General features: G+C 40.2%; 1 protein-coding gene and 1 long non-coding RNA gene across 4 annotated transcripts in view; one reads left to right on the top strand and one right to left on the bottom strand.

The window, feature by feature from the left end:
* The window catches only part of arhgap23b (Rho GTPase activating protein 23b), a 74,498-nt gene that overhangs the window by 14,602 nt on the left and 44,169 nt on the right, over positions 1 to 15,727 (top strand). For 2 of the 3 annotated variants that reach the window (XM_005463648.4, XM_025909598.1), the window contains exon 1: positions 9,170 to 9,375. The exons of the other annotated variant lie outside the window; for it this stretch is intronic. In XM_005463648.4, coding sequence (XP_005463705.1) covers positions 9,322 to 9,375 — 54 coding nt within the window. In that variant the 5' untranslated portion in view covers positions 9,170 to 9,321. Of the gene's footprint in view, positions 1 to 9,169; positions 9,376 to 15,727 lie in introns of those variants that run through there. 3 annotated transcript variants of the gene reach the window in all.
* On the bottom strand, positions 2,509 to 3,903 carry LOC112847641 (uncharacterized). Its single transcript, XR_003221293.1, has 3 exons — positions 3,738 to 3,903; positions 3,441 to 3,532; positions 2,509 to 2,729 (listed from the first exon to the last, which is right to left on the bottom strand). It is a non-coding gene; the product is annotated as an uncharacterized LOC112847641 (long non-coding RNA).

Below are 15,727 nucleotides of genomic sequence, written 5' to 3'. Positions count from 1 at the left end.
ACTGAAGGCTTTTCAGGGAGTTTTTAGGACATCCTGATAATAATGAATTACAGTAGTCCAGCCTGGAAGTAGCGGTTTTTGATACGGGCGACACGGGCGGTTGCCCAGGGCAGCATCACGGGCATCGGCAAAAAAACAAAACAAAACAAAACAAAAAAAATTGCTCGTACTCATGCTGCCCGTGATGCCAGCGCATTTTGGGGATGGCATAGGCACCGATCGGTTTAAAATAAAAACAAACCAAAAAACACGAAAACACCAGACATTATGATACAGACTTATAATTTGCACCGATGTGTTTTCGAAATTCTATATGCGAAAAGTGAGCGCGAGAGCCCTCGGTGCGCCTGCTCGCTGCTGAAGTAAAAGTAAACTTTGTCATCTCCGCTATATACAGTCCAGTATATAGAGAGAGGAGACGAGGCTCCAGTTACAACAGTGCAAGTAAACAAACAATAAATATAAGAAGGGTAAGAAAATAAATATACACTTTAGGACTAGGCGTAAAGGGATCAATAACAATTTAAAATTTATAATTTACAGTTTCATGATTTAAAGTCTCACACACAACCCGTTGAAAGGGGAGGGGGGCCGGCTGCTTCCAAATAGAGCACATTTCATTCATAATGTTGCAAATCCAAGCCCATTATCTATTCATGATTTGAATCCTCATCCATGTTGGGTTGTGCGAAATCCCAGAAATAAACCCTAGACAAAGCGAATCTGTGAAGGTGTAGGTCGTGGTGATCCTCGGGTTGGGAGATGGGTGTTCATACTGGAGTGCCAAATTAAAACCAATGAAAGATGGACAAGAAAAGCTCAAAGCCATCGGGTCCTCAGTTTAGAAAAAAAGAGAAAAGAAGAGGAGCAGAAACGAGCAAAAGATACAGGTAAGCAGATGTGTCATTGGATAATGGCAGGTCATGCATCCTGAAACAATCAGAATCATAATCAGAATACTTTATTAATCCCTAAGGAAATTATGTGAGTTACAGTTGGTCCAAGAAGAAATGGTAAAAATAGTAACAGTAACAGACTTAACTCCAAACAATACCTTATGTTACAGATTTTACACATTTAAGAAATAGCACTAATATATGCAGATCACTCAATTATAAATATCAAGGGTTAACAGAGGTGATTATAAATAAATATCAAGAAAATTGAAAGAATATTCCAGAGTAGAAAAGAGCGTGTGTAAAAAAGGGTGTAACTATTGCAGTGTTTACAGTGTGTTAGATGGAGGAGTTGTACAGGGAGATGGCCCGGGCAGGAATGATTTCCTGTGTCGGTCAGTGGTGCTTTTTGGTAATCTCAGTCTCTCACTGAACGTGCTCCTGTGACTAGCCAGCATGTCATGTCATGGAGTGGGTGGGAGGTATTATCCAACATTGTCTTTATCTTGGACAACATCTACCTCTCAGACACCACCCTAACGGAGTCCAGCTCCATCCCCACAACATAACTGGCCTTGTGGATCAGTTAATTTAGTCTGTTGGCATCTGTGACCCTCAACCTGCTGCCCCAGCATGCAACAGCATAGAGGATGGCACTGACCAAAACAGAGATACAACAAGATAACATCAATTAGTAGGGATAGTGAAAATGTCTGTTTACGTTTGTTAGTCACTTGGCTATGATAGTAAACAGTAGACACTGATGTAGCTTACTGAATCTTTTGGACTGTGTTCAGCACAATATTAATTAGTCATTGTCAATTGTTGATTTGTCCTGTTCTCATTGTATGGTAAATGGTAAATGCATTTGTATAGCGCTTTTACTCAGTCCCTAAGGACCCCAAAGCGCTTTACACTACATTCAGTCATTCACCCATTCACACACTGGCAATGGCAAGCTACATTGTAGCCACAGCTGCCCTGGGGCGCACTGACAGAGGCGAGGCTGCCGGACACTGGCGCCACCGGGCCTTCTGATCACCACCAGTAGGCAAACATGGGGTTAGTATCTTGCCCAAGGATATTTGGCATGCAGCCAGGAGGCAGCCTGGGATCGAACCAACAACCTTCTGATTAGTGGCTGACCTGCTCTGCCACCTGAGCTACAGCCATGTATGATGAATTATGATGGCTATTGAATGGCTACGAATTATGGTAGCTGTTTGCATACTATGCATACTCTCTCTTCATATATGTGTGTTTCTCTGGGGAAATTCAGTATGGTTTTATGTTAATGTACAACATAAAACCATGGGGGGGGGGGACAGAGGCGGAGCCAGACATTTGAAACACCCGGGGCTTAGCCCTAAAGGGTAGTATGCATGTGGGATTTTTTTTTGGGGGGGGGTAGAAATGACTGAAAGATTAATCAAAATCAGGACTACTTAGGAATAAACCAAGACAGAACCAGAATCAGAACTAGATGATAGTAGCACTAAAAATCATCATAGACCTGCACTACACTTATTTTTTAATTCTACCAAAGTACACTATTTAGATTCAGAAAAGTTTATATAATTATTTAGCCTTGTTGTGCAAACAAGCCTGCATAACTTAATAAATATATAACTTGAAAAATAACAAACCTAAAAAGAAACACTAGCTACGAGATACAGTACATGAGTACCTATGATACGGTGATACTTTTGGTAAACAACCATTTGACTAACATGTGTCTCACCTGCTCTTGTTCCATCTCTGTTCTGTCCTCATTCTCCATCTCCCTCTCTGTTCCTCTCTCTCCCTCTCTGTTCCTCTCTCTCCCTCTTTGTGCTGACAATCATCAAATATACAGTTGAAACCAAATATTTACATACTCTTCAGATCAAAACACAAACACTTTTTTAATTGTAACATCAAATCACACTGTTTATTTTTTTAGATTGGTAAATATAAAAAACATATTTGTTAACTTTAAGAGTAAAGAGAGAAACTATCTGTATTTCTTAATTGCAAATGGCACCAAATTGTATTCAAAATTGAGCCACACTTACGGAGCTCCACAATTCTTTTCCTGGTGTTTTGGTTGACATCTCTTGATTTTCCCATTTCAAAGAAACAGGCTCTGTGTTTTGCCTTATATGCATCCACAGGTGTGCCACCAATTTACCCACGTGGACTCTACTAACCTATCAGAAGCTTCTTAAGCTCAGAATGGAATCGTCTGGAGTTTTCTTATTAATTAACAATAAACTTAGTGTATATGTACTCCTAAATTTGATGAAAGTGATAAAAAATAGACAGCTCTGTCTCTCTTTATTCTGAGATTTAACTAATTCAAAAGATATTTCAATATTTATTTATCCAAAACAAAACAAGTTTACTCTAAATTGATGTTGTACAGTAAAATGTTCTTGTGTTTTCCATAAAGTGTATGTAAGTATCTACTTTAAACTGTGAAGATACTGCTGTGTATTGAAATTCCTCTTGTTTTGCATAGAAATATACTGAACAACATACAAGGCATAATATATAAAATACTACCTGAGTTTTTTCTTTGAAAGAAGCTCCTTATGTCCATTCTTGCATATCAATACATTACTGAAACCGATTTATTTAGCCGTGGAGGGTAACAACTGAAAATATGAAATAAACACACGTAAGCTAAGACTCTCTAAAGAAACAGCATTGTTGTTGTTCGGCTTTTCATTTCGCCATTTGTTGATTCACTTGAAGAGCAAGTAACGTAACACGGGTCAAGTGATCAGTTTGATATCAATCTTTCTTGATACACCGTCATATTTACATTATTTGTACAGTACGAATGATTTGCTTTGGTACCTGGTCGAACTTCAGTTCTAGTCTGTCTGCCTGGCTCCGTTTCTCCAACAGCGCACTCGCAGGCAGCAGCTGCCCTGCCCCGCTTAGTGCCTGAGCTCGGATCATACCAATATTAGGGGGGGATTTACGCACAGTCGTAAATTCCCACAGTGTGCACTATGTGCTTCGAATATTGTGTGTAGTTTTGTTTTATACAGTTGTCAGCCAGGCATCTAACTATGAAAAAAATTACACTCCAAAAGATCCGGGGCTTCTGAAAAAACAACCCGGGCTTAAGCCCAGTAAGCCCCCCCTCGTGTTCGCCCAGGGCGCCAAACAGGCTGTGCTTCCAAACCGGCATTTAAAGTTATCCCAGAGAAGTAAAGCAAGTGTGTAAGTTCATCTCTGAATGTTTTGAAGAGCGACTGCCTCTCATTCTCTCCCTCTCCTTTTGCTACTTCAATCATGAAACTGATCAATGATCAGCTGATCGGCTTTTCTGTCCCGTCTCTCTTGTTTGTTTATCGCCCACTTTGCGCCAGAAAGAGGAAACCAGCGGATAAACAACAGCAGCACGTTTAAGCTTGATAAGCTGTTGTTGAATTTATTTAATATTACTTTCTACACCAGGATCCTTTTCTATGTGCTGACGGCTGGTAACTGCGCAGGGGCGAGTCTAGGAAAGTTTTGCCAGGGGGGCCGGTAGGGCATTAACAGGGAAGGGGGGGGTAAAAAGAAATACTTTTTATTTCTTATTCTCATTTAAAATGTCTAGCTTTTGATAAATAATTATCTGAATCTTACAACCAAAGTTTTCATCTGATTTAAAATGTATAGAAATCCATTATTCTTTATAGGAACTATTAAGTTAAATTTATAACCTAGTAAGCTATGGTACTTTTTCCTTTGGGAAGATACCATCTGTGCAGTCTGCAATTCTGTTGAAGAGAGATGTTGAATCTATTTAATTATTGCAGAAAAAGTGTTGATTTCTGTGCATTTTTTTTTTTTTTACACTAGCATTAAATTAAAGTCAATTACATCAATTAAGCATTATGAGGTGGAGGGTGGTTCCCCTTTTTTTTTTTTTTTTTTCTTTTTTTTTTTTAATATATATATTGCTGGGAGTTTGCAGCCCTATTAGTTAGGTTGCTTAATATTTCCACTAAGTACTCTTTAAAATACCAGAATGAGGAGGATGGTGTAGGTTTAAGTTTATCAGATTGAGTATTGCTGATCTATTAAATATTTTGGGTGCAGTGTATTTTTTGCATGACAGAATAGCTTTAGTTTTGTTTTGTTTTTTTAACTTGAGTATGAACTTATACAAAATGCAGATATTTAAAGATATTTTTAAAAAAAATTATAGATTATAAAATGCGCTATATCGGATTTATATTGGTATCGGCAGATATCCAAATTTATGATATCAGTATCGGACATAAAAAAGTGGTATCATGCCATCTCTACTTGTTAGTGATAAACTCCAAGCCGTCTGAGCCACAACTTTGCAGTACAAAAGGGAGCTAGTCAGACAGATTCGTAATCCTCTATCTCGCTAGATCTCTCACTCTCAGGTTACTCACACCGCAGGCCCAGTTATCCTGCACTGAAGGAAGCAGAAAACAAGTTGCGGTCTCTCCACATACAAAAACAGAAAAACATTTCCATACAGCAGCACTAATCCCACTTACAGCTCTTTGTTAACAATCCAGCAATGAATGGACGTCTTCCTCCAGCAGGGAGTAACTGATCACGAGATCACAAACTGGTGAGGTAATCAGCTCAGGTGCCCAGGTGTTGGCAGGCGGAGAGCAGGAGGCAGGCCGGCCTCTAAGACATGGGTGTGGTTAGTGCAAAAGCAAACACACCACACACAACACAGACAGTCAGAGAGAGAATGAAAAAACAGAAAGAGAGAGAGACTGAAAAAGTGAGAGCGAGACGAGTCAGAAATGGGGATTGGAGGACCATGATAAGACTACTAGCAGTTCAATATTCCAAGTTTCACAGTTTATCAGGACAAGCAAGACAAGTTGCCTTTTAAAATCTAAAAGTAGATATTAATTAATTAATCCCTCTTTTTCTTTGCTTGCACCCTTGACATTGCTGCCATCCTGTGGCCACAATTGGCTACTGTAAAAAGCAGGGTTGCCTTTTTTCTATACAAATCCACAGTGCATCTCACTTCCATGGCTATGTCCATGTCCCAAACTTGGGGGGGGGAAGGGGGAATGCGCATGTGCTGGTCTTTGACAGGAGATCGATGGGAGATTAGCATGCTAGACAACCTGTTATTGGTTCTGCTTCTGCTCCTCTTACATCAGTTAACATCAAACATAAAGCCCGGGGGCCAGAATCAGCCCGGCAAAGACTCCAATGTGACCCACTGGTAGGCTTAAGGAAATGTGCATAGATTTTAAGCTTTTGCTGTATGTCCAAAGTTTTGCAGCTTTTCCTATTAATAAATTCTCCACCTGCACTGCCACCTGCACTGCCATTCATACACAAAAGTAGTAAGGTAATAGATAAACAATTAAATTAAATTACTATCTACTTTAAAGAGTTCTCTTTTTATTATAGTGGTTCCATAGTTTAAAAAACTCTTGTTTTATAAACGCAGTCAGGGCAATAAGAAGCACCAATACCATATGAAAATAACTTTTTTCTGTCTTTTTGCAAACTTGTTATGTACAGAAACTGAGATGTATTGTTAAAATTACACTTCTTTTACTTATATTAAAATATCTCCACAATTAAATGTTTAGGTAAATATCTTTACACTGACAGAAAGGGCAATTTCCCTGGTCCAGCCCTCTTAAGATCAAAGTTGGCTGTATGTGGGCGACAGAATAAAATGAGTCTGACATCCCTGATGGTAAATGGAGCAGCTCTCTTGCTTTACACAAGTTGACTCATTCACCCATTCATTTCTCAGTTTTTTCTATCTTCATTCACACACATTTTTACTTCAATTGATTTATCAAAGAGCAACTTGGGGTTAGTATCTTGCCCAAGGATATTTGGCATGCAGCGTGACACCATGTTATCATCTCATGTATGCTGGAGCAGTGTTATTAACACTTTAATTGTAACTCTTGTTGCTGTCCATGATATGTGACAGCATGTCACACATGGAGCTTTAATTTAAACTAAAATTAAAAATGCAACTGAACAAACCACTACCTTCTTTAAATCATTATCACGAACTCATTATCACTGGACTCGCATGTTGGTAACTCAAGCATAGGCTGGCAGCCACTTTGTACGATACGCTCCCTGTGGAGGCATTTTTCTTTAGCATTCTTAGAGACTGTGTCTGACTTTGTGCGAGAGCAATGTAACACCAGTAGAGGGTGTTGAAGTGTCTATCTACACTCTCAGACTCTGTGTGTCTTTCTCTGTCTCCTCTCCCTTGGGGCTCCATGTCCTGCTCTTATATAATGACTCATTGAGAGCATGTTAGGGCACATGTAGTGCATGCTCTTCTCTCTGTCCCAAGGGGACTGTTGGCACAGCATCACAACTGGGGCTGTATGTTGTTCCACTGTCTTTGGACACTACACAGATATATACTTTTCACTTCATACACCATTATCTTGACATATGTACCTGCCCTAACTGTAGTCACAGACACTTCTTCAGTACTTACAGTTCTAAAACTAGAGGCCACAACAAAGCATAGTGTAAGAAAGGTGTCTGATACAATTCAATAAAATTAATTTTAGTTGAAATCAGAGGATCCTCGCACCCTATGTCTGGGTGAATTGCCATCGAGCATTGTCAAAATTACACATTAAATTAAAAATGACTGATTTCCTGTTGGGTTTAGTATAGGACTCCATGAGACTTTTTTGTACATCTTAGATCAGGCTGCCTAATTTCAGACTCATAGATGAAACTTAATGCAGGGGCTGCTTTTTAAAAATGTTGTAGGTGGTGCTGTGGAGCTATTTTGCAATATCCAATGATCAGAGCCATAAAAAATGAAAGTCTTCATCAAATTGGAGGTGTGACAAGTTTCAAGATTTTTTGAGCTTAGCTGTAAAGTTTGGGAGAGATTCAACAAGGTGTCTATTAGTTATAGCAATTTCGTGCTTGATAAGATAACCTTTATTAGTCCCACACGCGGGAAATTTGTTTTGTTACAGCAGAAAGTGGACAGTGCAAAGTTACATAGCAAAAATTAGAAAAACACTGGAATAGGATAAGAATAAGATACTGTACACAACCGTACACAATAGAATTGAATAAAATAAAATATTATATACAATAGAATGGTAGAATAGAATTGATGGTAAAATGCTGAAATTAATTTGATGACAACTCACAGTTTTCCATGCATCCTAAGCACAACTCATCAACGCTTTCCTTTGAGGTTGCTGTGGTTGACCACCTTGAAACTGTGGTCTAGGAGTAAAACATGACATTTCCTATTCCCACTAGGTGGCGTGGTGACCATTGGCAAATATTGCATTTGAAATATGTTCAGGGGGTGGAGCCTTATCACACGTGGAGAAGTTTGGTTCAGATTGGACAGTGTATTTGTGAATAAGAACCAATTAAATTTCTATGGTGAATGATCAAAATGCGGTGTGGACACAGAAAGGCACCACAATTTTTAATATGGCCCACATCTGTAGTTTAGACTGACCAAATATGAAGTTGATTGGATAAAATCCCTCGGAGTTCAAAAAAGAAGAATTCCTGGAAATGGTCAAGTTAGTGCCAAAATTTCATCTTCAGTTTAATATGGCTGACTTCTTGCTGGGTTTGAGTCATGTGGCCAGTGGACTATTCCTGTCTTGGCATGTTACACATATGTACCAGATTTCATACATGTGCTTGACACCCAATGGGGTCAGTTTTTTCACTTTTGTAGAGGATGAGCCATTATGCCCAAAACCAATAAAATGCATAAATAAAAGTAAAATACTAGACTGTGTGCAAAATTTCATGAGTTTGTGAGCAAGTTCAATCCTCTCAAGAAGGCAATTACATTAACCAAAATAATAATAATAAAAATAATAAGTGGAGCGGCTCTAAAGGTAACAACATTTAATTAAAAAACATTGCTTTACAATAAATTTTTACCTTTCTTCAAGAAAATAAGCTATTCACGAACTCCAAGCAGGTCTTGGAGGATGAACGAATTGATACCATTGATGGGCTCCGACATTTGACTGACCTAAATCCAGTAGAATACAGTTTGAACTGTCATCTGTAATCGCCCACTAAGGTTTATGTTGAGCAATAATGTTGAGCAATATTAAAAATGTTAGTGGTTCTAATAGGTTTTAAACAAAATATTTTATTTAAGTAAAGCGTATAATTTCTGATAAGAATCTTCTTCCTATATGGAATGCCTGAAACGCAAACATACACTTGAAGAAAATGCGTAAACACGTTCCCATATTTATTTTGAAGTTCACACTTCCGGTTGTGCTGTGCCACATGCTTTTAGCTGAACTGTTTACGTTGTGGGGACTGCTGGAGAGAAGAGCACAGCCAGTCTGCACTACACCGCAGCACGATTTAAGACAAAAATGTTGACAGCAGAGTATGTCTTTTTGTCGGTTTACGCACGCCAGACGCTGACAAGCCAATGAATGGAGTTACTTTTTGCGTTGTTGGAATTCCACCTCACTCAGACGCTGAAGTAAGTCAGATATAATAACTGTTTTTCCGGCGACTGGAATTGTTACTATTATTATATTGATCAGCTATTCCCGTCGGGGGGCAACAATCTTATTCTTTATGGGTTTATTTATTAAACCCATAAATACTCAAGACGGTAAATCTTCCCAAAAATGGATGCTACTTAGTATAATGGTATACTAGACGAATCAGAGCTTTTTTGCCGTAAAAAGTCTAAACCAAGGATGTTAAACTCATTTTACAGCTTGAGCCCAATTTAATCTCAAGAGCATGTAAACAAGTACATGCTATGCAGATGATGAACAGTATGAGATGTTGTTTTTTTTAAAAAAAAAGATATGAATGATTTTCGTTATTTTCATTATTTTTTCATTTAATCATGTATCTATCTAAAAGTGGACAGAACGTTCACATATTTTAGGAACTTTAGCCTTACTTGCTAAAATTCGTCCATTCTTGTGTAAAGCTGAAAAGGTAAATGATTTCACATCAGTTATTTGAGCTTGAAAAGCACCCACGCTGGCCCAGTGGGTGACAGTCTTGGGTTAAACACTCTATTTAATAAATGTTTTGTTTCACTAGGAGAAGGGTGGGATAGTTTCCACAATAGCTGTGTCACAGCATTGACAGACAAACTGCAGACATGACTTTTTGTGCATTTTTGGAGATGTTCTCGTGCACTTGACCGTGTCTTATGCAACTTGTCAAATTCCCAAACTTAAAAACAAAACTGGAAGCCACATAATGTTAACCCATGAAAAAGTTATGACTGGCAGTGCATGGTTTTGTAAGAAACTCAAAATCTGTGTATTTTACTTTGCTGTGAATGTCTACACCACAGTTTATTCACTTGAGACCGTTCTACACATAATACTTCACATATCTTGCAAAATGGAGGTATGGGGTGTGGGCAAATGGCAATGGAATTGGAATGCATGTATTTCCATGTGCCAGCCCACATATGCATATTTGGCAACAAAAGGCACATTGTAAGCTTTGGTCTTCTGTTAGTGCAGAAACATTTACTCAGAAACATTTCATGAGCCTATTTAGAAACTTAGAAACTTAGAACTAATTTACTAATCACGATTCTGACATGTTCCTCTTTCATTACTCTGTGTCCCTTCACTCAGCACATTATTCTTTGCTCAGATTGTATGAGTTATTTTCTGCCCTAGCTTTTAATATTTTCAGAGCTTATTATTGTGGGTGTGTTTTCCTATTATTGTCATGGCCCAGTTAGCATCAGGGTCATACACAAGAGATAATTATAACAATGGTGGTCGAACTTTCAGCATTTCCCTTTTAAGTTTAAAGGAAGTAACTCAGCTGTTTTCATCACAAGTTACATCTGTTGGGTTGCAGTATCTGTTAATACAATATCATTTATTAGTGGATAATATTTATTATTTATTTTACTAAGTTATGTTGGTGGAGTTGGGGACACGCTAAGTCGGCTGCATCTGTAACAAAACAGAGTATATGATACACAGAACCTGAAAGACAAAACAAAGGGAGGTACACAAATGAACATACAAGTTTGCTGTGTGTGTCTGAGTGAGAGAGAGAGAGAAAGCAAGACAAGAACATGAGTGTGTGCATGAGCGTTTGTCATGACATACTTGACAGGGTGAGGGTGAGAGACAACAAGCCCCTCTCCCCCGAAAGCAAGAGGCGGACAGGGTAAAACAATCCATGGTCCATGGCCCCCCAAGAATAGAACAGAATAAACACTTTTTTGTCAGTCAACTCATACACCAGTTAGTGCACATCGTAACAAAATTTCAGTGAATTTTTTCACCATCAGACATCAACTTAATAATTAATAAATAAATCTAAATTAGCAGCACACCATAAAGAGTTCTCTTTTTATATTTTACAATATAATGTGTATATATGTGTATGTATGTATGTATATATATATATATATATATATATATAGATATATATATAGATATATATATATATATATATATATATATATATAGATATATATATATATATATATATATATATATATATATATATATATATAGATATATATATATATATATATATATATAGATATATAAGCTGTCCATACCTGAGGCCTTGGAAACTGCCAAGCAAAGACTCACAGCCTTGGCCAGCCGCTTGAGGAGGTACACCAGAGAGATAGAAGGCAGGAGAATAAACCAGCTGTTCTCCACAGAACCAGCAAAGGTGTACTCTCAGTGGCAAGGGAACAATAATAACAGAACAGCACCACCAAGGCTGGAGACGGAGCAATACTGGAAGAGCATATGGGAGAAAGACACAACCCATAACGGCAATGCTCAGTGGCTAGTGGATCTGAGGGCAGACCATAGCGACCTCCCTGAACAGGGTCCAGTAACCATCACAATGGCACACATCCAAGAAAGGGTCTCCAGTATGAAGAATTGGACAGCACCAGGCCCCGATATGGTTCACGCCTACTGGCTGAAGAAGCTGACTGCACTCCACGAGCGTCTGGCAGCACAAATGAACCAGCTGCTAGTTAACGAGAGACACCCGGAATGGCTAACCGAAGGTCGGACAGTCCTGATCCCCAAGGACCCCAAGAAGGGACCGGTCCCATCCAACTACCGACCAATAACCTGCCTCAGTACTACATGGAAGCTCCTGTCAGGCATCATATCAGCTAAGATGAACAGGCACATGGGTCAATACATGAGCGGGGCACAGAAAGGGATTGGCAAGAATACCAGAGGCGCAAAACACCAGCTACTGGTAGACAGAACAGTCAGCCGAGACTGCAAGACCAGACTGACTAACCTGTGCACAGCCTGGATTGATTACAAGAAGGCCTATGACTCAATGCCCCACAGCTGGATACTGGAATGCCTAGAATTGTATAAGATCAACAGGACCCTAAGAGCCTTCATCAGGAACTCAATGGGGATGTGGCGTACAACACTAGAGGCCAACTCCAAGCCCATAGCACAAGTCACCATCAAGTGCGGGATCTACCAAGGAGATGCTCTGTCCCCACTGCTGTTCTGCATAGGCCTGAACCCCCTCAGTGAGATCATTAACAAGACTGGCTACGGATACCGACTACGGAACGGAGCGGTTGTCAGCCACCTCCTGTACATGGATGACATCAAGCTGTATGCCAAGAGTGAACGAGACATCGATTCACTGATACACACTACCAGGCTATACAGCAATGACATTGGAATGTCATTCGGACTGGAGAAGTGTAGTCGGATGGTAACAAAGAGAGGGAAGGTAGTCAGAACTGAGGGGATTGAACTACCAGAAGGCAACATTGCAGACATAGAGGACAGTTACAAGTACCTGGGGATCCCGCAAGCGAATGGGAACCATGAAGAGACCGCTAGGAAAGCTGCAACCACCAAGTACCTGCAGAGGGTCAGGCAAGTCCTGAGGAGTCAGCTGAACGGTAAGAACAAGATCCGGGCCATCAACACCTACGCCCTGCCCGTGATCAGGTACCCTGCTGGGGTAATAGGCTGGCCAAAGGAGGAGCTAGAAGCCACTGACATAAAGACAAGAAAGCTCCTTACCATGCATGGAGGGTTTCACCCCAAGTCCAGCACCCTGAGGCTGTACGCTAAGCGGAAGGAAGGGGGCCGGGGACTGGTGAGTGTCAGCACCACAGTCCAGGATGAGACAAGAAACATCCACGAATACATCACGAAGATGGCCCCAACTGACAGCGTGCTCAGTGAATACCTCAGGCAGCAGAAACCCAAGAAAGAGGAGGAAGGCGAGGAACCATCATGGAAGGACAGGCCCCTGCACGGTATGTACCACCGGCAGATAGAGGAGGTGGCTGATATCCAGAAATCCTACCAGTGGCTGGACAAAGCTGGACTGAAAGACAGCACAGAGGCACTAATCATGGCAGCACAAGAACAAGCTCTGAGCACAAGATCCATAGAGGCTGGGGTCTATCATACCAGGCAAGACCCCAGGTGCAGGCTGTGTAAAGATGCCCCAGAGACAATCCAGCACATAACAGCAGGGTGCAAGATGCTAGCAGGCAAGGCATACATGGAACGCCATAACCAAGTGGCCGGCATAGTATACAGGAACATCTGTGCCGAGTATAACCTGGAAGTCCCGAGGTCAAAATGGGAGATGCCCCCAAGGGTGATGGAGAATGACCGAGCTAAGGTCCTGTGGGACTTCCAGATGCAGACGGACAAAATGGTGGTGGCTAACCAACCGGACATAGTGGTGGTAGACAAACAGAAGAAGACGGCTGTAGTGATCGATGTAGCGGTTCCGAATGACAGCAATATCAGGAAGAAGGAACACGAGAAGCTGGAGAAATACCAAGGGCTCAGAGAAGAGCTCGAGAGGATGTGGAGGGTGAAGGTAACGGTGGTCCCCGTGGTAATCGGAGCACTAGGTGCGGTGACTCCCAAGCTAGGCGAGTGGCTCCAGCAGATCCCGGGAACAACATCGGAGATCTCTGTCCAGAAGAGCGCAGTCCTGGGAACAGCTAAGATACTGCGCAGGACCCTCAAGCTCCCAGGCCTCTGGTAGAGGACCCGAGCTTGAAGGATAAACCGCCCGCAGGGCGTGCTGGGTGTTTTTTTTTATATATATATATATGTATATATGATATTCTGATATTCTATTATATTCCTATGTGTGCATATCTGTGATTCTTATTATACGTTTGTGGTAGATAGTGGAAAAACAAAAGTTTTTCTGTCATTTAATTGTTTACATTATTTATATATGCTAGTGCTTTTAGCGTTAATCTCGTTAAAATGACGTTAACGCCATAACCGCATTAACGCTGCAAATCTCCATTAGCGAGTTAGCGTGGATTGCCCCATGCGTGGGGTTGCACGGCACTAACGCATTAACGATCTAACCGCGCTAACGCATTGACGGCGTACATAGTGTATTAACATAATTGATCTAAAATGACACCAAAATCATAAAATCCCAGTATGAAGAAGTTATGTTTGGTAATGTAAAAACCCACAAACATGCTGAACAAATTATTTTTATAACTTGAAATGCAAATATAAATTGTACATTTCAAAAACATATGTACAAATTTTGGAAACAGCAAAGTTATATGCAACTAATTACCTAAAAATGCAGCCAATGCGGCATTGTAGCAGATAACAGGGCATTGCAGAGGATGGTGAAGTCTGTGCAGAGGACTATCTGGTGCAAATTTCCTCCCACTGGGGACATTTACAGCTTCAGATGTAGAGAAAGAGCTGTCTGTATCCTACGCAACCCAACCCACCCTGCACATGAACTGTTTACTCTCCTCCCCTTTGAATGGAGGCTTCAGAAACAGCTTCTAACCAAATGTAGTCAGACTGCTAAGCTGCCCTGTGCTAAACAGTGAAGTGCACACCGTGGACCTTAAAAACATGCCATTTTGGAATTGTTGTTGCTGATATTTTAGTTAACTCTAGACTGTGCACTGCTGTTCCCTGCTGCACATGGTGGAAGTTTGTACATTCATTGGATCTGTTATTAATATTTTAGGATATTTAAGTATTTATTGTGGTTATTTCTACTGTTTTACATATTGTTAAGTAGCACACTGCTTATACTGAGACCTAAGAAACTGTGTTTTGTTCATGTTATTTTAACATCCCTCTTCAAATGTGGTGTTGGATTCTCTCTTTGCATTTGTTTCACGTTATGTTTAACATACAGCGCCTGTACATAATTTAACAATTACCAAAATTTGTCTCTGTAAAAGAATTTTGTTTGAGTCATAATTAAATACAGAATGAAGATTTGAAAAGCTGCCACAGGCCTGGCAAAAACTGCTTGTAGGATGGGTTTTTGCTATTAATGGCTAATGTTTTTCATTTACTGTAAAGAATGACCTAAGAGTGGAGATCAGAAAGCATCTTTGTGTGTTTGGCTGTCTTCTTTGTCTCAAAAAGGAGGTTTGAAACTAAAGATAACATCAAGCTGTAGTTAGGGTCAGCCTTTAGTATCTACGGATGTCAGCTATTTAAGCAGTAACGGCATTTAGTGCATGTCTGAAAAGCCCAGGCTACAGTCGTCTTAGAGCGGTTGTTGCACTGTTATTGCAGTTAGTGTGTGAATGTTATTAATTGTGCTTTGGTGGTATGCACTGTGAATTCACATATCATCTCATGAAACAGAAGAGAAAGTCACACAGCCTCAAGGGAGCATCCTCTCCTCACAGCCACTCCTCGACCTCATATTGGGGTTATGAAAAAAACCAAGCAGAACACATGCATATTCTTGTATGACTCACACATTACTATGACTCACACATAATATTATGTTATTTTTGTTCTGCCCAGACTAATGATTGTAAGTTCCTAGCATCAGTAAAAACACTATAA

The sequence above is a fragment of the Oreochromis niloticus genome, linkage group LG8 (genome assembly GCF_001858045.2).
Source record: "Oreochromis niloticus isolate F11D_XX linkage group LG8, O_niloticus_UMD_NMBU, whole genome shotgun sequence".
Classification (NCBI taxonomy): domain Eukaryota; kingdom Metazoa; phylum Chordata; class Actinopteri; order Cichliformes; family Cichlidae; genus Oreochromis; species Oreochromis niloticus.
This window is presented reverse-complemented; position numbering and strand designations above follow the sequence as displayed.